The sequence below is a fragment of the Dreissena polymorpha genome, chromosome 5 (genome assembly GCF_020536995.1).
Source record: "Dreissena polymorpha isolate Duluth1 chromosome 5, UMN_Dpol_1.0, whole genome shotgun sequence".
Taxonomy (NCBI): domain Eukaryota; kingdom Metazoa; phylum Mollusca; class Bivalvia; order Myida; family Dreissenidae; genus Dreissena; species Dreissena polymorpha.
Window position 1 is genome coordinate 109,215,534 of NC_068359.1, and position 23,048 is coordinate 109,238,581.

A 23,048-nucleotide genomic window follows, 5' to 3' on the forward strand; every position below is an offset into this window, starting at 1 on the left:
AGCGTCGTCCACGGGCTATTCTGGGACGACACTTTACGCACATGCATTAAGCCCAGTTTTCTCAGAACGCGGCTCAAATACAATTTGTTAACTCACTTGAAGTAATGTTTCACCATCGGAAAATCGTTCTTTATACTTTATGTGTTTGCTTTTTATTGGAAAGCAATAAATACCAATATGTTTGATTTTTAGATTGTTGGTGAGAGAATTAGTCAATTACTAAAGGAATGGTCGTAATAGTAAATGAGAGAAGTTTTTATTATGAACTATGAATTTTGAATTATACAATAGGATTATAATAGGAAATATGGACCCTTGTTAAAAATGGAATCTTCACGTGACCCAATCTAAGTCATCTTACTCGATCCCCTGATACATGGATTTCGATAAACACCAAAATTAGCTCGGCAGTTCGCAGGAAGTCAACTCATAATTTGAAACTACTCGATGACTATCCGATTACTACATACACACATGAGATTTAAATATAACATACTGCACGGTGACAAACATAAAATCACAAAAGTCATGTCTCGTTTTATTCTCGGTATCTTTGGTTTTTCTATAGTTATTACACAACACTAGATAATAAAAACAACGTCCATTGACATCAAAGTTGAAAAGCCACCATCGCAAGCAAATAAATCAGCCAGACAACTCTATCGTCAATCAAACACGCAGTGCTGGTTAAAGCGGTGACGTCTGCCTGCGCGCACGTGCTCGGCTCGGAATAGTCCCCCAGGCATGAGGAGAAAGCCATCACGTGCGCGATGTAGCTCTGCTCGTGCGTGCCGTGGAAGAGGTGACTCATCGGTCCCTGCGCGTAGATAGCCACGTCCTCCCCTCCGTGAGTCTCCGAGTCGAAGTGAACGGCGGACTGCTGGCGGTAGTTGGGATGCGCTGAAATTCAAGAGCTCGCATAACAAACACCGGCTACGATATGAATAATATTAGCATAACAGGGAATTTCTAAAGAACACGGTCAGCGAAAACGAATTAATAAATCGGCATGAGATCAAATACGTCAACGTGTGCCTACGGTGAAAAAAACATGCTATCTTTTCCGGGATTCACGAAATACATTTAGTGAAGAAACACATATCAACTAAATTAAATTAACAGAGGTCAGATTGACGAACGCATACTATAGTATATATCATTAGTATTATTACTGTGAATTGATGTTTTATTTAGCATGGAATTTCATTCAAAATGGCAAAACTATGCAATTTTAAGTTTGCGATTTAACTTTAATCCATACATTATTGACATTTGGATTCGTATACTGAAACTCATATATAGGCTGTGGCTTTACATACACGTGTTGGTCGATGTCACATTGGGGCGTGTAAAATTGACACCATTAGCGTACGCGCCCGGTCCGTTGCTGTACGCGAGAGTTGTGTACGGTTTGCCGTCCGTCGCCAGCTTCAGCTTTCCTTGTTCGTCTGCCAAACCTGGAGGCGGAACGGGCAGTGACATCGATAAATAGCGTAAACGTTTATCACATTCAGGTCGATACTTGTAAACCAAATAAACATAATCACCAACGCGTGTCACGAATATAATTATATACGATAATAACCGACATTATGTGCGTATATCGGGTAAGCATTTAACTAACAATGTGTATTTGCTCGTCACGACGTTGACGTTGTAAACGTTCGTGTTATGTCACTAACCGAATATAGGATTCCCTCTGCTGGGGTACCCGCCGATGGTGAACACGTGCGAGTGGTCCGCGGTGGTGACTGTCAGTGTGTCAGTCTCGCTGGTCAGCGCCACGCCCCTCTCTACCGCCTCCGAGAACGCTACAGTGTCATGGAGAGCCCTCACAGCCTGTGAGGCGTGGTGACCATGGTCGATACGGCCGCCTGGAAGACATACAACAGTGTGACCTTCTCTATATGCCGTACCGATAGCTTTGGTAGGATATTTTTTAGTATCACTTAACACGAAACATTAAGTACGGTATTCGCAATGGTGCTATTTTTGATATCTTTATGCATGGAGCTCAGCGTAGAGCTATGTTTAAGACAATATAATTATATGGTAGCGTTTTTATTCACATTCTTACGACCGCAAAAGGACTCTATTTTCGGCCGATAACGAACTATATAGCAAATGCTATCTCGTTTCACATATTATCCGACACTATTATTTTATATGCCTCGCTCGGCAACATATAACCTTTTAACATTTTTTATTCGTCGAGTGCCTTACCTTCCACCAACAGGAAAAATCCTTTCGGATTCTTGCTGAGTATTCTGATTGCTTTCTCTGTCATGTCGGCTAGGGAAGGCTCCCCGGCGGGGTCGTTGGATATATCTACCGAGTACTGCATGTGACTGCTCCCGAACAGGCCTGCAATACCAGAAATGACGTCAGATCACACAGCATCAGCCATCTGATTCAATTTCATACAAAACAATCAATGTCAGCTCGATAGCTACAGTTTATTGAAAACTCTGAGTCAGTTTCCGGGGTAGAACTAGTACTTGGCGTCCACGGGAAAATCCTCAGGACACTCCAATTAAGGGGATCAATTAAACCACCGTGTCATGTATAGGGGAAACTAACTTTGTCATAATTACAATAAATTTACATTAATTATATTTGATTGTCAATACTTGTATTGAGTGCAATGATGTAGTTCTTTTGTTTCGGAAACATTCTGATAATATACATCTTTGTTTATGAAATACAAAAATCGCGCGTAAATTAAGTCTCGTTCCGTAAAAACATATATTTTTGCAAGTGTGTAAAGTGTCTTCCCAGATAAGTCGTCTGTACATGCTAATCAGGGGCAACACTTGCCGATTACACTCGGGTTTTGTGTAAAAGACACATCCTTTAAAAGAAAAAAAAACCATTAAAGCGGAAAGTTGATAAGGCTTAACTGGGACACCATTTTACGCATATGCAATATGCCCTGTTTTCATAGAAAGAGGCTTGATTTTATGTATCCTACGATCTTAGAATCCTACGATCTTAGATTCGCCAGGAGCTGGTGTATTACCCATGACAAAGTCTGTGGAGGCTGGGTCGATGTTGTCGAATTCTGTCTGGTTCCAGACGTACTTGTACCGCCGTCCCTTGCTCTGTTGACGATCTTCCCAGACCTGCATTATAACGACAAATGGATTGAATACTATTGAGGGGCGACACTTTCCGCGTCACGTGGATTTTCGTAACAGATTTCATCGAGACGAAAAATTATTTTTTAAAGAGGATATGCCGGCCCAGATATGCATGTGCGGACTGCACAAGCAGGACTTTGTTTTCCATAAACTATTATTTAAATTATGAGGATTGCGTGATCGCTAGAGAATAGTGCGAGTCCAATTAAGTGGCTGATCTGCATATTTAGATCTTAACATAAAAGTTATACAAAATAGTAAAATTATAGGCTTCTGGAATAAAATCTTGTTAAGTAACGAAAATAAACATTAATCGAAAATGTGTACTCCAATGTCCAAAATTAATTCAACAATCGTTGGAATTCAAAGTTATCCGAAATATTAAATGACACTAGGTAAGTCTAATGTATGACAATAACAAACTATGTCACACATCAAATATATATATAAAAAAATAAGTTAAACGTATGCTTATTGAACAAAACATTCACCACTGGCTCGCAGTAATAAACCAACCATACAAAGGCAAAGGTTATAGCTCATTTGAAAACATACTTTAATAAAAAAAATGCCTTAAAATGTTGCAATGGTCTAAATATTAGCATATGCTTTAGCTCCGTGCACCTAACCACCAATATCCAATCGAAACTGGTCGATGGAATGGTTCACAAATAAAGTTAAAACAAATAAGAAATGTAAAATTATTATCTAAACATCTTCTTATACTTTGAATTTATAGTATACTTACAAAAATACTTATATTAAGTTGCGCTTAAGTGTTTTTTTGTTTGTTTGTAAATGTTATATAATGATCTTTGAATTTGGATTGGACTTATTTTTGTATTAATATATGTTAGTTATTTATAGTTCTTATAGTAATGTTTAGTGTACCTAAATAATAAAATCCATTAATTACCCATCTCAATTCTTTATTTTGATTGCGCCCAACAAAAACAATTTTGATTAACTACATAAGTATAACTTACTTTATAATAACACTGAAAAATTATTAAAAATGTGCATATTACTTATATTGTTACAAAAATATACTTTTGAATGATGGTAATATATGATGCTTTTTCTCCCAACTAAAAATAATTTATACTCAAAATATAAATCTTTTAAACCGCGGATCAAAATTTCCATGATTAATGTGTATTCAAATATAAATTCTTTCTTACACTGCACACTCGTATGACTGATTTGAAAATCAAGTTATGTACAGTCTTACTATTTAAGCAGAAGTAATCAGAGATCAATATGAGGATCGGTATAACCAAGACTGGCCAAACTACACTATAGTCTTGGTTGTCTCCCCTGAATAGAATGTAAGAATGTTGGTGTTTTGTACGAGGTCAAAACGTCCATAAGCCTCGGTCTGTGACAACTGAGCTTAGTGTATGTGCCTAAAGTGTCTCCATATATCATCATGTGAAGTCTGCACAGGCTTATCAGCGACGACACTTAACGTTTTTATTGCATTTTTGTATTTTTCTTTAAAAAATTCTCTTCGCAGCGACCATCCGGCTTAGGCGGACAGTGTCCTCCTTGATCAGATTGTACGGATTACACAGGCTAATCTGGGAAGACTTTTGTACGAACATGCATTTAGTCCCGTTTTCCTAAAGCGAGGCTCAAATAAATGTCTGCGTTGTATCGTTGTACCTAGCGGGTTGAATGTCATGCTTTTCTATTCTGATCACAAATGAACACACGTGACTGGTGTGGTAGGTCTGAATGAACACACGTGACTGGTGTGGTAGGTCTGAATGAACATTCGTGACTGGTGTGGTAGGCCTGAATAGTACTGTAGTTGCAATTTTTATATGTAAACATTGTTACAGAAGACACGCCAATTGTTTGTCATATTTGAGGCTCAATCTGGGACAACTGGTCTTAATGCATGCTTGTCAAATGTCATCCAAAAGTAGGCTGTCCAGTCCGCACAAGCTAATCGGGGATGACACGTTCCGCCCTTATGTATTTTTGTTATTAAATAAAGTTTCATCTAAACGACGGTCCATTTTAAGCGGAAAGCATTTTCCATTCTAAGCTTGTGCGGACTCGGAATGATACGCACATGCAGTAAGCCCTGTTTCCCTGTGTCACCGTTCATCAATAGATTGGACAATATGAAGTTTCGTTGCGCTGTGTATTAATCAAGCATACCCGGTACACAATTTAGTTTGAATGCAGGTCCGACAGATAAAATATACGCATTGATATTTCGAAATGTTCATGTAAAGTATGGCATGCAACGAGTTTATTTGATATCAATGAGACGATCTTATAGAATACCAGTTTAATGTAATCAAAACAGCCTAACACGTATAACTTTTATCATAAAAACAAAAACCAAACGTCGACGTGCAACTGACTGCGCGAATTTGACATACACGGATATGATTCATTACGATGCGCGACGTCAGGATATCAGTTCAAACCAACGAAAGAAGATTTCAATACATCGAAAACCACCAGCTAAATAATAAAATACGGGATTAAAAAGTTATTTCACGTTATTAATGTTTTGTTATAAAAACGATGTCAAGAAAGAAATGTTGTTTTGATCGACTGGCTGGTTATGAGATACATTTTCGAAATGTTGAATTTTCACAAATCTGTTGACTTTAATGTGTGCGTTTAAAATCGTTTAAAATTGTCTATTATTTCACTTCGCTATACATATGAGCCTTGCTCTAGGAAAACGGGGCTTAATGCATGTGCGTAAAGTACCGTCCACAATTAGCCTTTAAAGTCCGCACAGGCTAATCAGGGACTAGATCTACCGTGTATGGTTTTATGTTGTTTTTTTTCGTTTAAACTTTAAAGGATGTCTCTTCTTCTTCGCAAAAAAACCTGTTAAGCGGGCCAATGTCGTCTCTTATAAGCCTGTGCGAACTGCACATACTAATCTTGGATGACACTAACATACATGCATTAACCTCCGTTTTCTCCACGACGATGCTTATATGTATGTATGATTGACAGGCACTGTACTTTGGTACATTTATGATAATAATATGTCGTGACCCCCTTTGACCTTGACGAGATCCTTGTCCAGGCGTCCCCGGGTAATCAGACCGTCTTCCGGATCATGTGTGCCGTTCAAGAGAAACTTGATCCGTCCGCCACCGAATATCACCTGCAACACAACAATCGCGTCTGTGCTAAGTACACAATAGTATAGGCGACATATAAAGTACCAACGCATCATGCACTTCAGACGAAATAAACCATGACAAGTTTTTCAGATGCCCTTATATTTATATACCTTCTGGATATGAAACTGTGTCAATGTGTACTATGCCGGTATGTTTGTCCCATTCAAAATGCTTTCATGTAAAGGAAGTTAAAATTATTTTGATTCACCCAATAAGGATATATCAAATAAATGTGTATAACAGAAAAAATACCCTGTTTTATAAATATCTACATAAGTGTTCTGTTGTACATTTCGCTTACTCTTGCTGTGTAAGTTGCGTGTTACCTGTATACCGTCCGTCTCGACGAGCTGTGTGGCTATGTCCTTTACCGTACAGTTTCCGGCCACACTGCGCATGTCATAATCGCTCTCCCAGTCCCGGTCCGGCGAGTGCGCATACGCAGCGGCGGGTGTCGCGTGTGTTATTCGGGTGGTGGTCACCAGGCCAACGGACTTTCCTGTCAACACGGTACGCATATTCAAAGCATCAATTCGAAGTGCACGAAACAATGTTCTCACTTCCCTAGATTTATGTTTTACACTTACGTGACAGTAATTCAGATATACATTATATATTGTATCTATATGTTTCTTCTGCATCTTAATGGGACACATTTTAACAATTCACAAATATCTTAGTCGCTTTCTAGAAAATCGGGCTTAAGTCATGTGAGTGGATATTGTCACAGATTAGCCTGTGCAGTCCACATAGGCTAACAAGGGACGACACTCTTCGATTTTATGGATTTTTTTGGCGTAAAGGAAGCCTCTTTTAAACGGAAATCCAGTCTCGGCGGAAAGTGTCGTCCCTGAATAGCATGTGCGGACTGCACCAGCATATCTGGGACGAAACATTACCCACTTGCATTAAGCCCGATTGTCCCAGAGCGCGGCTATAATAGTATTTAAATAAATGATCTCCTGCTGATGCAAATGGAGTTTCACTTTGTTATAGTAACATACAATTTCTAGAGTGGGTAACGCAAGCCTTTTATTCTTATTTGAATAATATTATTCTTTAAGAATGATATCACATATTCAAAAGTTTTGGATATATCATGTAACAGACCTGGGACTATAATTAATGGACCAAGTAAGTATACATAGTGGGACTGAGCCATAGCGATCGTGTGTGTTGGCGGTTTTGAAGTAAGTCGCCAACACGCCAATACGAAAGAGAGCCAAATATTCCAGCAATAACACCACAAAGGATCTCGATACGACAACATTAGCACGTGCAGACATCCAATTTTTGTTCTGACAGTTGTATATCTAACAGAACGACGAAGTGGTGTCGATACGACAATTTGACATTTGTCGCCCTTTGTGTCGTTCTGGCATACTGATGCCCTTTTTGTCATCATGTCATTTGTAAGAACGCTTATTGTCCGCAATACAGAAGAACCTTACCGTGCAAGTGAACTCTCCAACCAATCAAGATGTTTGCAGCGATATTTCAATAACTTTGCGATATTTGCAAAAATAGAATTAATTAACGGTGTTGTTACATTCTTTCCAGCCCGTGTGTAAACCCTTGAAAAAATCCGTTGATCCTGCACCCTGTGAGTAGTATATCAGTAGTAGTATACGAGTAAACGTGTCGGTATCGGCTTTGCACTTAGTATACCTGATTGTAATTCTTTCGAAATGTCAAAGTCTGAACGTAATTTAGTTTAAAAATATATATATATACGTCTTCAAAGAAACGTATTTAATGAGCAGTATTCATTTGCAAATTGAAATCCAGTTTTTTGTCAACATTTGAGCGTAAATTGGTTTTACGAAAATGTATTTACGTCTTCAAAGAAACGTATTTAATGTACAATATTCATTTGCAAATTGAAATCCAGTTTTGAAATAAGGAAAAATGCGCCATTAAGCCCCTTAAACCATGTTTTATCTTGATCATTCAACATCATACATAAGAACTTGTCTAGTCGCTAAACATGTTTTTTTTTTTTATTAAATTCATATACAGAGTGATCAATTAGAGTAACACGCAACAGTTTCATCTCCTAACTTGTTTTCACAAATACTAGTCTTCTCTTCATTTTTATTGACGATCGCTTTCAACAACAAACATCAATTAATACAAACGCCGTTTATCTTTTTAATCAAAATGATATTTCTAGCTTAACCAGAAAATTGACTTTTGGTAAAAAAGGGTATGTGAATATAATCATCACATTGCTTTTACGTGTATTTGTATACAAAGTTTCATAATAACATTGTCTTTACTTTAAGAAAGAATGCATTTTTTGTGTAACCCTAGTTGAAGAAACAGTCACAGTAAATTTGACCTGTGTAGACAAGAAGGGTAACTCATAATCCTGTCATCAATTTTAATATGCAATTCAAGATTTATAATCATGTCACATTCACTTTTGATGATTTCTCTACTGTGTTTTTTTGCGGATGGACAGAGGAAGATAATAACCGACAGACAAACGGCAAAATATAGCCAAGTAAGGGGTCGTCCATAAAGTATGTCACGCTATTTTTGACCATTTTTAACCCCCTCCCTCCCCCCTGTCACAAACTGTCACACATCTCGGACCCCCCCCCCACCCCCTTAAATATGTCACACGTTCAAACCATTTTTTTAAATGAACTCCTAATTTATATTAAAGCTAAAACTCACTTCTCTATTTAACTGTATTGAAATATAAAATGTCCACTTAAAAGAGCTTAACATTGCAATATTAAAATGAATTTTATAGGAGAATAGTTAATTGTCTACAGTTGTCACAGTTATTCATAGATGCAGTAACTCAAGTTGAGTCTCAACCTAGAATGAATTTGAAAACAATAAATGCAAAAGTTCAACTTGACATTTATGTAATACACATCATTTATCTGCTGCTTTTTTATTTACAATTGGTGATGTGAAGTTATAGATAATCTTCCGATTATGCAATGTTTTACACAGGATACATATTTATGCAGCGGACAATATAGAAATAATATTTCCGGCATGACGAAAGCAATGCTATACATAAAACAAGACTTCGCAACAGCATACTAGCGCTCCTAGCGAGAGGAATAGTGAACAACAGCATACTAGCGCTCCTAGCGAGAGGAATAGTGAACAACAGCATACTAGCGCTCCTAGCGTGAGGAATAGTGAACAACAGCATACTAGCGCTCCTAGCGACAGGAATAGTGAACAACAGCATACTAGCGCTCCTAGCGAGAGGAATAGTGAACAACAGCATACTAGCGCTCCTAGCGAGAGGAATAGTGAACAACAGCATACTAGCGCTCCTAGCGAGAGGAATAGTGAACACAAGCATACTAGCGCTACTAGCGAGAGGAATAGTGAACAACAGCATACTAGCGCTCCTAGCGAGAGGAATAGTGAACAACAGCATACTAGCGCTCCTAGCGAGAGGAATAGTGAACAACACAGCATACTAGCGCTCCTAGCGAGAGGAATAGTGCACAACAGCATACTAGCGGTCCTAGCGAGAGGAATAGTGAACAACAGCATAGTAGCGCTCCTAGCGAGAGGAATAGTGAACAACAGCATACTAGCGCTCCTAGCGAGAGGAATAGTGAACAACAGCATATTAGTACTAGCGCTCCTAGCGAGAGGAATAGTGAACAACAGCATACTAGCGCTCCTAGCGAGAGGAATAGTGAACAACAGCATACTAGCGCTCCTAGCGAGAGGAATAGTGAACAACAGCATACTAGCGCTCCTAGCGAGAGGAATAGTGAACAACAGCATACTAGCGCTCCTAGCGAGAGGAATAGTGAACAACAGCATACTAGCGCTCCTAGCGAGAGGAATAGTGAACAACAGCATACAAGCGCTCCTAGCGAGAGGAATAGTGAACAACAGCATACTAGCGCTCCAAGCGAGAGGAATAGTAAACAACAGCATACTAGCGCTCCTAGCGAGAGAATTAGTAAACAACAGCATACTAGCGCTCCTAGCGAGAGGAATAGTGCACAACAGCATACTAGCGCTCCTAGCGAGAGGAATAGTGAACAACAGCATACTAGCGTTCCTAGCGAGAGGAATAGTGCACAACAGCATACTAGCGTTCCTAGCGAGAGGAATAGTGAACAACAGCATACTAGCGCTCCTAGCGAGGGGAATAGTGAAAAACAGCATACTAGCGCTCCTAGCGAGAGGAATAGTGAACAACAGCATACTAGCGCTCCTAGCGAGAGGAATAGTGAACAACAGCATACTAGCGCTCCTAGCGAGAGGAATAGTGCACAACAGCATACTAGCGCTCCTAGCGAGAGGAATAGTGCACAACAGCATACTAGCGCTCCTAGCGAGAGGAATAGCGAACAACAGCATACTAGCGCTCCTAGCGAGAGGAATAGTGAACAACAGCATACTAGCGCTCCTAGCGAGAGGAATAGTGAACAACAGCATACTAGCGTTCCTAGCGAGAGGAATAGTGAACAACAGCATACTAGCGCTCCTAGCGAGTGGAATAGTGAACAACAGCATACTAGTACTAGCGCTCCTAGCGAGAGGAATAGTGAACAACAGCATACTAGCGCTCCTAGCGAGAGGAATAGTGAACAACAGCATACTAGCGCTCCTAGCGAGAGGAATAGTGAACAACAGCATACTAGCGCTCCTAGCGTGAGGAATAGTGAACAACAGCATACTAGCGCTCCTAGCGAGAGGAATAGTGAACAACAGCATACTAGCGCTCCTTGCGAGAGGAATAGTGAACAACAGCATACTAGCGCTCCTAGCGAGAGGAATAGTGCACAACAGCATACTAGCGCTCCTAGCGAGAGGAATAGTGAACAACAGCATACTAGCGCTCCTAGCGTGAGGAATAGTGAACAACAGCATACTAGCGCTCCTAGCGAGAGGAATAGTGAACAACAGCATACTAGCGCTCCTAGCGAGAGGAATAGTGAACAACAGCATACTAGCGCTCCTAGCGTGAGGAATAGTGAACAACAGCATACTAGCGCTCCTAGCGAGAGGAATAGTGAACAACAGCATACTAGCGCTCCTAGCGAGAGGAATAGTGAACAACAGCATACTAGCGCTCCTAGCGTGAGGAATAGTGAACAACAGCATACTAGCGCTCCTAGCGAGAGGAATAGTGAACAACAGCATACTAGCGCTCCTAGCGAGAGGAATAGCGAACAACAGCATACTAGCGCTCCTAGCGAGAGGAATAGTGAACAACAGCATACTAGCGCTCCAAGCGAGAGGAATAGTGAACAACAGCATACTAGCGTTCCTAGCGAGAGGAATAGTGAACAACAGCATACTAGCGCTCCTAGCGAGAGGAATAGTGAACAACAGCATACTAGTACTAGCGCTCCTAGCGAGAGGAATAGTGAACAACAGCATACTAGCGCTCCTAGCGAGAGGAATAGTGAACAACAGCATACTAGCGCTCCTAGCGAGAGGAATAGTGAACAACAGCATACTAGCGCTCCTAGCGTGAGGAATAGTGAACAACAGCATACTAGCGCTCCTAGCGAGAGGAATAGTGAACAACAGCATACTAGCGCTCCTAGCGAGAGGAATAGTGAACAACAGCATACTAGCGCTCCTAGCGAGAGGAATAGTGCACAACAGCATACTAGCGCTCCTAGCGAGAGGAATAGTGAACAACAGCATACTAGCGCTCCTAGCGTGAGGAATAGTGAACAACAGCATACTAGCGCTCCTAGCGAGAAGAATAGTGAACAACAGCATACTAGCGCTCCTAGCGAGAGGAATAGTGAACAACAGCATACTAGCGCTCCTAGCGTGAGGAATAGTGAACAACAGCATACTAGCGCTCCTAGCGTGAGGAATAGTGAACAACAGCATACTAGCGCTCCTAGCGAGAGGAATAGTGAACAACAGCATACTAGCGCTCCTAGCGAGAGGAATAGTGAACAACAGCATACTAGCGCTCCTAGCGTGAGGAATAGTGAACAACAGCATACTAGCGCTCCTAGCGAGAGGAATAGTGAACAACAGCATACTAGCGCTCCTAGCGAGAGGAATAGTGAACAACAGCATACTAGCGCTCCTAGCGAGAGGAATAGTGAACAACAGCATACTAGCGCTCCTAGCGAGAGGAATAGTGAACAACAGCATACTAGCGCTCCTAGCGAGAGGAATAGTGAACAACAGCATACTAGCGCTCCTAGCGAGAGGAATAGTGAACAACAGCATACTAGCGCTCCTAGCGAGAGGAATAGTGAACAACAGCATACTAGCGCTCCTAGCGAGAGGAATAGTGAACAACACAGCATACTAGCGCTCCTAGCGAGAGGAATAGTGAACAACAGCATACTAGCGCTCCTAGCGAGAGGAATAGTGAACAACAGCATACTAGCGCTCCTAGCGAGAGGAATAGTGAACAACAGCATACTAGCGCTCCTAGCGACAGGAATAGTGAACAACAGCATACTAGCGCTCCTAGCGAGAGGAATAGTGAACAACAGCATACTAGCGCTCCTAGCGACAGGAATAGTGAACAACAGCATACTAGCGCTCCTAGCGAGAGGAATAGTGAACAACAGCATACTAGCGCTCCTAGCGAGAGGAATAGTGCACAACAGCATACTAGCGTTCCTAGCGAGAGGAATAGTGAACAACAGCATACTGGCGCTCCTAGCGAGAGGAATAGTGCACAACAGCATACTAGCGTTCCTAGCGAGAGGAATAGTGCACAACAGCATACTAGCGTTCCTAGCGAGAGGAATAGTGCACAACAGCATACTAGCGTTCCTAGCGAGAGGAATAGTGCACAACAGCATACTAGCGTTCCTAGCGAGAGGAATAGTGAACAACAGCATACTAGCGCTCCTAGCGAGAGGAATAGTGAACAACAGCATACTAGCGCTCCTAGCGAGAGGAATAGTGAACAACAGCATACTAGCGTTCCTAGCGAGAGGAATAGTGCACAACAGCATACTAGCGTTCCTAGCGAGAGGAATAGTGAACAACAGCATACTAGCGCTCCTAGCGAGAGGAATAGTGAACAACAGCATACTAGCGCTCCTAGCGAGAGGAATAGTGAACAACACAGCATACTAGCGCTCCTAGCGAGAGGAATAGTGAACAACAGCATACTAGCGCTCATAGCGAGAGGAATAGTGAACAGCAACATACTAGCGCTCCTAGCGAGAGGAATAGTGAACAACAGCATACTAGCGCTCCTAGCGAGAGGAATAGTGAACAGCAACATACTAGCGCTCCTAGCGAGAGGAATAGTGAACAACAGCATACTAGCGCTCCTAGCGAGAGGAATAGTGAACAACAGCATACTAGCGCTCCTAGCGAGAGGAATAGTGAACAACACAGCATACTAGCGCTCCTAGCGAGAGGAATAGTGAACAACAGCATACTAGCGCTCCTAGCGAGAGGAATAGTGAACAACAGCATACTAGCGCTCCTAGCGAGAGCGCTAGTATGCTGTTGTTCACTATTCCTCTCGCTAGGAGCGCTAGTATGCTGTTGTGCACTACTCCTCTCGCTAGGAGCGCTAGTATGCTGTTGTTCACTATTCCTCTCGCTAGGAGCGCTTATATGCTGTTGTTCACTATTCCTCACGCTAGGAGCGCTAGTATGCTGTTGTTCACTATTCCTCTCGCTAGGAGCGCTAGTATGCTGTTGTGCACTATTCCTCTCGCTAGGAGCGCTAGTATGCTGTTGTTCACTATTCCTCTCGCTAGGAGCGCTAGTATGCTGTTGTTCACTATTCCTCTCGCTAGGAGCGCTAGTATGCTGTTGTTCACTATTCCTCTCGCTAGGAGCGCTAGTATGCTGTTGTTCACTATTCCTCTCGCTAGGAGCGCTAGTATGCTGTTGTTCACTATTCCTCTCGCTAGGAGCGCTAGTATGCTGTTGTTCACTATTCCTCTCGCTAGGAGCGCTAGTATGCTGTTGTTCACTATTCCTCTCGCTAGGAGCGCTAGTATGCTGTTGTTTACTAATCCTCTCGCTAGGAGCGCTAGTATGCTGTTGTTTACTATTCCTCTCGCTAGGAGCGCTAGTATGCTGTTGTTTACTATTCCTCTCGCTAGGAGCGCTAGTATGCTGTTGTTTACTATTCCTCTCGCTAGGAGCGCTAGTATGCTGTTGTTCACGATTCCTCTCGCTAGGAGCGCTAGTATGCTGTTGTTCACTATTCCTCTCGCTAGGAGCGCTAGTATGCTGTTGTTCACTATTCCTCTCGCTAGGAGCGCTAGTATGCTGTTGTTCACTATTCCTCTCGCTAGGAGCGCTAGTATGCTGTTGTTCACTATTCCTTTCGCTAGGAGCGGTAGTATGCTGTTGTTCACTATTCCTGTCGCTAGGAGCGCTAGTATGCTGTTGTTCACTATTCCTCTCGCTAGGAACGCTAGTATGCTGTGTTGTTCACTATTCCTCTCGCTAGGAGCGCTAGTATGCTGTTGTTCACTATTCCTCTCGCTAGGAACGCTAGTATGCTGTTGTTCACTATTCCTCTCGCTAGGAGCGCTAGTATGCTGTTGTTCACTATTCCTCTCGCTAGGAGCGCTAGCATGCTGTTGTTCACTATTCCTCTCGCTAGGAGCGCTAGTATGCTGTTGTTCACTATTACTCTCGCTATGAGCGCTAGTATGCTGTGTTGTTCACTATTCCTCTCGCTAGGAGCGCTAGTATGCTGTTGTTCACTATTCCTCTCGCTAGGAGCGCTAGTATGCTGTTGTTCACTATTCCTCTGAACAACAGCATACTAGCGCTCCTAGCGAGAGGAATAGTGAACAACAGCATACTAGCGCTCCTAGCGAGAGGAATAGTGAACAACAGCATACTAGCGCTCCTAGCGAGAGGAATAGTGAACAGCAGCATACTAGCGCTCCTAGCGAGAGGAATAGTGAACAACAGCATACTAGCGCTCCTAGCGAGAGGAATAGTGAACAACAGCATACTAGCGCTCCTAGCGAGAGGAATAGTGCACAACAGCATACTAGCGCTCCTAGCGAGAGGAATAGTGCACAACAGCATACTAGCGCTCCTAGCGAGAGGAATAGTGAACAACAGCATACTAGCGTTCCTAGCGAGAGGAATAGTGCACAACAGCATACTAGCGCTCCTAGCGAGAGGAATAGTGAACAACAGCATACTAGCGCTCCTAGCGAGAGGAATAGTGAACAGCAGCATACTAGCGCTCCTAGCGAGAGGAATAGTGAACAACAGCATACTAGCGCTCCTAGCGAGAGGAATAGTGAACAACAGCATACTAGCGCTCCTAGCGAGAGGAATAGTGAACAACAGCATACTAGCGCTCCTAGCGAGGGGAATAGTGAACAACAGCATACTAGCGCTCCTAGCGAGAGGAATCGTGAACAACAGCATACTAGCGCTCCTAGCGAGAGGAATAGTAAACAACAGCATACTAGCGCTCCTAGCGAGAGGAATAGTGAACAACAGCATACTAGCGCTCCTAGCGAGAGGAATAGTGAACAACAGCATACTAGCGCTCCTAGCGAGTGGAATAGTAAACAACAGCATACTAGCGCTCCTAGCGAGAGGAATAGTGAACAACAGCATACTAGCGCTCCTAGCGAGAGGAATAGTGAACAACAGCATACTAGCGCTCCTAGCGAGAGGAATAGTAAACAACAGCATACTAGCGCTCCTAGCGAGAGGAATAGTGAACAACAGCATACTAGCGCTCCTAGCGAGAGGAATAGTGAACAACAGCATACTAGCGCTCCTAGCGAGAGGAATAGTGAACAACAGCATACTAGCGCTCCTAGCGAGAGGAATAGTGAACAACAGCATACTAGCGCTCCTAGCGAGAGGAATAGTGAACAACAGCATACTAGCGCTCCTAGCGAGAGGAATAGTGAACAACAGCATACTAGCGCTCCTAGCGAGTGGAATAGTAAACAACAGCATACTAGCGCTCCTAGCGAGAGGAATAGTGAACAACAGCATACTAGCGTTCCTAGCGAGAGGAATAGTGAACAACAGCATACTAGCGCTCCTAGCGAGAAGAATAGTGAACATCAGCATACTAGCGCTCCTAGCGAGAGGAATAGTGAACAACAGCATACTAGCGCTCCTAGCGAGAGGAATAGTGAACAGCAGCATACTAGCGCTCCTAGCGAGAGGAATAGTGAACAACAGCATACTAGCGCTCCTAGCGAGAGGAATAGTGAACAACAGCATACTAGCGCTCCTAGGGAGTGGAATAGTAAACAACAGCATACTAGCGCTCCTAGCGAGAGGAATAGTGAACAACAGCATACTAGCGTTCCTAGCGAGAGGAATAGTGAACAACAGCATACTAGCGCTCCTAGCGAGAGGAATAGTGAACAACAGCATACTAGCGCTCCTAGCGAGAGGAATAGTGAACAACAGCATACTAGCGCTCCTAGCGAGAGGAATAGTGAACAACACAGCATACTAGCGCTCCTAGCGAGAGGAATAGTGAACAACAGCATACTAGCGCTCCTAGCGAGAGGAATCGTGAACAACAGCATACTAGCGTTCCTAGCGAGAGGAATAGTGAACAACACATTCAGGTGATACTTATTATTTTTATGCTATTTCGACATAAAACCAAGTCATATGTTTCACAAAATCATTGAAAATTATGTTAACGCTATTGAATTATATTTAAAAAGTCATAAATTAGAAATACAAGTTTAAAAAAACTTATGTGTAACATCACACATGGCCTTACCACCCCCTCCACCATGTCACAAACTGTCACACTTTCTAACACCCCCCCCCCCCCTACGGGGGCGTGACGTACTTTAACTTCATGGACGGCCCCTAAGTTAACCAAGTTTCTCGAAAACAACGTATGAATCTGTTTAGTTATAACACTATTACGTTTCGTTTGTAGTTATTCTGACTTGACCTTCAACCTCGGTGAAAACTAAAAGGTCTTGCACTATTTCCACATTACCCTTCATAAATATGACAGGTGAAACTGTTAGAGCACTAAAATGTTAAATGACCACAATTTAACTTGATCGAATGCATCAGTTTTATCATCATAATACGCGCTGTGGTAGTATGTTTATGGCTTCGCGTGCTGCTCCAAGTTTTCACCAAATTCTACCATTCTACTATGAAGCATTTTAGGCTTCACTTCATACATCGCGTTATAACGCTGACGTTATACTACGGTATGTGTAATAGCCGCGTCACACCGGACTGGCGTCCTTACGGCGACCTAAGACTGTGTTTCTAGAATTTTATGATTGTCGTGGCAAGGACGCCAATGACTTTTTCGGTAAAAATGCTGTTTTTCGCCTGCCCGTCACACCAGCGTCCTGGTTTATGGCGTTCTGCGCATACTCACGGCGTCCTTAATACGTCCCTAAACACGCACTGGGGTCGCAGTAGGAACGCCATAGTCGTAGTAGGGTCGCAATAGAAGCCGTAAGGACGCAATGAAGTCGCAGTAAGGACGCCATAGTCGTTCTGAGGACGCAATAGACGTACAAAGGACGTACTGAAGTCGCAATAAGGTCGCCGTACGATCGCCTTGCAGTCAATTATCATTTTCTGTGGGTTTGAGCGGCGACCACACGACGTCCATGGCGACCTTACAGCGACCCTACCACGTCCCTACTTCGACTATTGCGTCCTTAAAAGAACGCTGTAAAAACGCCGGACTTCGGCGACCACTTTGTATATGTTCAAAGTGGTCGCCGTGGGCTCGCGTCCTGAGCAAATTTCGGCGTCTTCACTGCGTCCGCTTGCGTCCTTACTGCGTTCCTCCGGCGTCTGTGGCGTCCTCACTGCGACCTGGGTCGCCGTAAGGACGCAGTAAGGACGCCAGTCCGGTGTGACGGGGGTTTTACATAGGAGCTCAATGTGGTAAAGGTATTGCAATGCGTTCACAATTAACCCATTAATGCCTAGTGGACTCCCCCATCCTTCTAAATAGGATCAATTTATTTCCAAAATTAGCGATGTCTAGTATATTTATTTCTATATTTAGAATATTTGTTACAGAAATTCCTTTAAGCAAACTGCGCAGACCCTGATGAGACGCCGCATCATGCGGCGTCTCATCTGGGTCTACGCTGTTTGCCAAGGCCTTTTTTCTAGACACTAGGCATAAATGGGTCAACCGCGTTATTTATTCAGAGACTTGGCTGTTCTATACGTACAACTTGAATGTTGTGTGCAAATAGTAATATATTTAGTCACGTCGTCTTTATATTAAATGTGCATTTATAAATAAATTCAGTATGCGAGCAACGTATTAGCGATGGATGCATGGTGGTTCGTATTGTAACGCAGAAATGTGGACTGTCGTTAACTCTTTCAGTGCTGGAACCGAATTTTGATGGCCTTTGCAGAACGTGGCGTCTCATCAGGATCAAAACTGTTTGCTATTCTGACATTAATCTTCGAAAAAAAATCGAAGAAAATGCTAATTTTAGAAATTCTGCAGACGACATTTTAGCTTACGACAAATTTCCCAGCATGCAATGGGTTAAGATTATGATGTACAACACAGAAGCCATGCTATCCATTCTTTATGGCACGTGCATCCATACGTATAGACTAGAACAATATCATATAGTAAAGCTATTGTATAACAAAGAGGTGTTTTGAGCACGTGTCACATTGAGGTGCACTAGTAACGGCTATGTTGACTTGTTTGCTTGCCACTTAGCGTAACATAGTAAAAATGGACCGACGTAAACGTGACATGGTGAATGAGCTACTACAAATATTACGAACGCACAAACTGCATCCATGGCGACACCTACCAGCTGCCAATGCCCAGTGCAGTATGCTCGTGACCTCGGTGCCCGGGGCGCTACTGCAGTTGTGGAACACAGCGCGGGCGTCCATGCCCAGCAGGCCGAGGTTGGTTTTCACCCCCGACAGGAAGGCAGTCGCGGTGCCGGCAGAGTCGGCTGTTTGGGCGTTCTGGTTGTACGTCTGCACATCAGACAGCGGCCAGTAGATATGGAAAACTAGTGTACTTTCTAATAGTGCATGGTAAATACATATTACCGTATAAAATAAGAAAACATTAGGAATTAAGTGTATTCTCTCAAAATACCACACACATACACACTACAGTTCTACTGTTAATAGTATTTTGAGGAAAAGATGGATTCGAGAGAAGCATTGCCATGAACAAGAAGTCTTTTTACAAATTTACAAATAATATATAATAGTGATATCTGTTAAAATAATTCTAACGGCTCTCACTATTTATAAACGTTGACAATTATTGACCACGCTTTGTTCACATTTTCGGAATTACCTTAGAAAGGGCGATGTAAGGGAAGTTCTCGAATGCGAGCGCGGACTCCTCCCCGGTTTTGTTCTGGAGTTGCCCGTGAAGAATGCGCGCCGCGGTTACCGTGGATACGCCCATACCGTCCCCCAGGAACAGCATTACGTTCTTGGCCACCGCGATGTTCGGCTGTAGACGCCTGGCGCGCCTGAGCTCCTCCCGACCCAGATTTCTCCAGAACAAGGCGGCTGATAAATACACAGCGTTGTTTGTTCGTTTTTTGTGAACGTGTTTTTGGCTGATAAATACACAGCGTTGTTTGTTCGTTTTTTGTGAACGTGTTTTTAACGTGTTTGTGAAACAAGTCAGTAATTGATACAACGTTTGGTAAATTAACTTACTCGCTCTCTCGGACAGGCCCGGATAGCTGACGTAAGCGTTTACCAACTCAATCAGTTGCTCGAAAGTACATACGTACGACAGTAGCTGACAACTGCCGTTTATTGTATTTGGAACACAGACATAAGGTTTTATTTAAAAATAGTTTGAGGGAGAAGTAACATTACAATCTTTTGAGGCTTTTATTTCCAAAGGGTCACAAATAAACAAATAAACAATACATAGCAAGAAGCGTGTACAATTATATGTTTAGCTTTCCTTTTTGTAAAATATTATCATATATATACAGGATGAGTCAATTCACATTGAAACACATATATACTGTATTTCTACGAACATTCTCAAATAATTCACCTTCGTTTATTATATTTTCTTACCACTAGACTTAGTGCGCTCTGAGTATTTTTTTATTAAAAATGTATTGATCTCTTTATACAATCTTTAAATTCTAAGCTGTCTCCTGTAAACTTTGCCAAGGAAATGTACCCCGGTAACTAGCATGAGTGAACATGATTTTTTTTTAATTTTTATGTTGTATTTGTTTCAAGCTGCTTATGAACTACCTCTGTACGGGACTTTTAGAAAACCAGTAGTAGGACTTAACAGTGTTGTCATGAGTATGGACATTGAATCCTTATTTTCGCTGCAATGGATAAGTAAAAATGTAAAAATGTATAAAAAAAAATGTTATCGTCGAAAAGGAAACGAGTGTGGGATATAAATGGTTTGATTTAATATTTGACAGTTTTAAGAGTCATTGGCGCGTGTTTGCTGTGCCATTGACTCTTATAAGAACACGGTCATAAAGCTGTCGTATGGAGTAGTGATAAATTTCCGTCTATGGAGGCAAAAGCAAACAAACGCCTTCAAGTGAAATCACGAGTGAACAGCCAGCAAACGGTTAGAATCAACCAAAAAGACTTCGATAAATAAACAAAGATGTACTGAAGGATAACAGACAGGCTTCACAATATGTAAGGGAGGCTAGAACCCCAGAGCACTCAGGTTACTGTTTATACCATCATATTCATGTTTATATAATGCCTTCGCACCCAGTTAATTATTCGAGATTATTCTGCCTCCACCAGATTATAGTGTTCCCGTGTTATGTTTATATCATGTATTGGCAACTTGTTAATTTTTCGAGAGAGAAAATGACCATTTGCATCAGTGGATTATCCCTCCCCCACCCATATACACACACACACACGCATGCACACACGCCAGTTTATAGTATTAACGTAATTGATACATGCATTTTGAAATATGCACAAGATACGTTCAATCGTTAAAAAAAATATTCCGTACATCTATGTATAGCATTTGTTTTGAATGTGCTATTTTTGTATTTTGTGCTATTTGTAATGTTGTGACAGACATAAAGACGGACGGATGGACAAACGGGCGGGCAGACAGACAAGCTTTGACATAGCACATCGTCTTCACATAATCATTTACAAATACAATGTCGATGTATACTATGAAAGTGAAAAAAATATGTTTAAAAAATAACAAAAGAAAAACATGTACTTCTACCAAATCAAGTAAGCAGAAAAGCAACTTCGTCGTTAAGTATTAATTACGCTTTGTATGATGTTATGCTGATGAGTGGAAGCTACCACTGTATTTGTGATTGTTCATGTTATTTAGTAAAATGTTGTAAGGAAGAAATAAAAGGAAAAAATGTATAACAAACTTAATTCTTAAATGAAAATCCTGTCTCAATTATAAACACATAGAAATGTTTAATTGAAATGATAAAATTGAACTGATTTAACTGCCAGTATATATGTAAAAGGGTCGCTCTCTTTATTCTATGTAACTGTTAAGTATAATATGATGTGATATGCGCAATGTTATTCGAAATTTCTGTTGATTTCCTACATTAACCTATATCAATATAAGTAATTTTTATCAAGTGGTTTACGTTTGCACATCTAAAATGCTAATAACCACTTATTTTTCTGTTGTTTTGTTGGTGCTGCTTGGCTGCTTTTTTCAATTAAGTATTTGATAATATTCTAAACGTTCTAATAATACGGGCAGTACACATTTTGTCTTGTCATATGAAATTTACTGGTTTATTGATGTCCACATTTGCCCTGCTATTTTGTCAACCAAATGACATTAACTGTTGTCATAACTTTCTGGTCTAATGCGTCAACGATATCCGGTAATATAAGACTATGTATTTCGCTCACTTGCTAAATAATTGCACGAGTAAGATCTATATGCAATTAAGCATGTTACACGTAAATAATACGTTATTGTGACACGAAAAAGTACTTGATTATATATCTGAATTTACACTTACTTTCACCGTTTCCACTGCACATTATTCCATTTAAATAATGCAAAAGCACACAGCTCATCGCTGTTAACACTGACTTCATGGTTGCTAATGACAATTGCCGAGCGGTTTCTGTTTATGTTGATGAACGGACAACGATAAGTATTCGATATGCAGATTTATGTGGTCTAAATGTATGCATGCATCGTACGTGAATTTTAAATCTTCCTCCGTCACGTATGCGTCCTACATCGAACAAGGCGATTTAGAACATGTGGGCAAGGTAATAGAAGAGGAGATGAAACCACTGGATATCTTGGCTGCCAACTAATTATGTACCATGCAACTGATCGAGTGCAATCACGTTCATTTGTACCGTAAATTAGTTACGTATAAGAACACGTGCGCATTGCTATAGTATTGTTAATGCTTGATTAGTAAACCAAGATGTTCAACGGTATAAGGTCAATTGATTAATGTGTCAATGTTATGATTTTCGTTTTCATTTTTGGCTTAGTCAATCAACAACAGAAATTAACTATTAAGGATTTTTATTATATTAATATATCATGGCTAATGTGGTATTATAAGTATTTTGCATAAGTTATATATGCTGGATACCTTGGAGGTTTGGCGAGACATAGATAATAAATCGCTTTCCAAATACGAGTCGTACATACATACCTTTGCATTTGAAGTGTAATAAAACTCTATTAACACGTTCCTGTGACAAGGGTGGCACATGTTTAATAAACTTATAATCACAAACAACCCAATGTTACCAATCGTCAAATCCCCCAGAACACAGTTGCCATTCACATCCACGTATTTAT

At 41.5% G+C, this 23,048-nt stretch overlaps 1 protein-coding gene across 1 annotated transcript; it reads right to left on the reverse strand.

Moving 5' to 3' along the window:
• Positions 1-240: 240 nt before the first annotated feature.
• LOC127830956 (alkaline phosphatase-like) lies at positions 241-22,437 on the reverse strand. The gene is made up of 10 exons (XM_052355903.1): positions 22,240-22,437; positions 19,554-19,774; positions 19,048-19,222; positions 6,631-6,803; positions 6,184-6,285; positions 3,020-3,122; positions 2,224-2,364; positions 1,683-1,874; positions 1,320-1,457; positions 241-900 (listed from the first exon to the last, which is right to left on the reverse strand). Exons 1-10 carry the CDS (start codon positions 22,316-22,318, stop codon positions 611-613), a joined length of 1,614 nt encoding a protein of 537 aa, XP_052211863.1. The 5' UTR covers positions 22,319-22,437; the 3' UTR covers positions 241-610.
• Between the last annotated feature and the right edge of the window lie 611 nt (positions 22,438-23,048).

Coding starts and splice junctions, on each gene's coding strand:
- LOC127830956 (XM_052355903.1), bottom strand. CDS start 22,318: ATGAAGTCAGTGTTAACAGCGATGAGCTGTGTGCTTTTGCATTATTTA. Junction 6,286..6,630: donor TCGAGACGGACGGTATACAG/GTAACACGCAAC, acceptor GTTGTGTTGCAG/GTGATATTCGGTGGCGGACG. Junction 1,458..1,682: donor CAGAGGGAATCCTATATTCG/GTTAGTGACATA, acceptor TTCCGCCTCCAG/GTTTGGCAGACGAACAAGGA.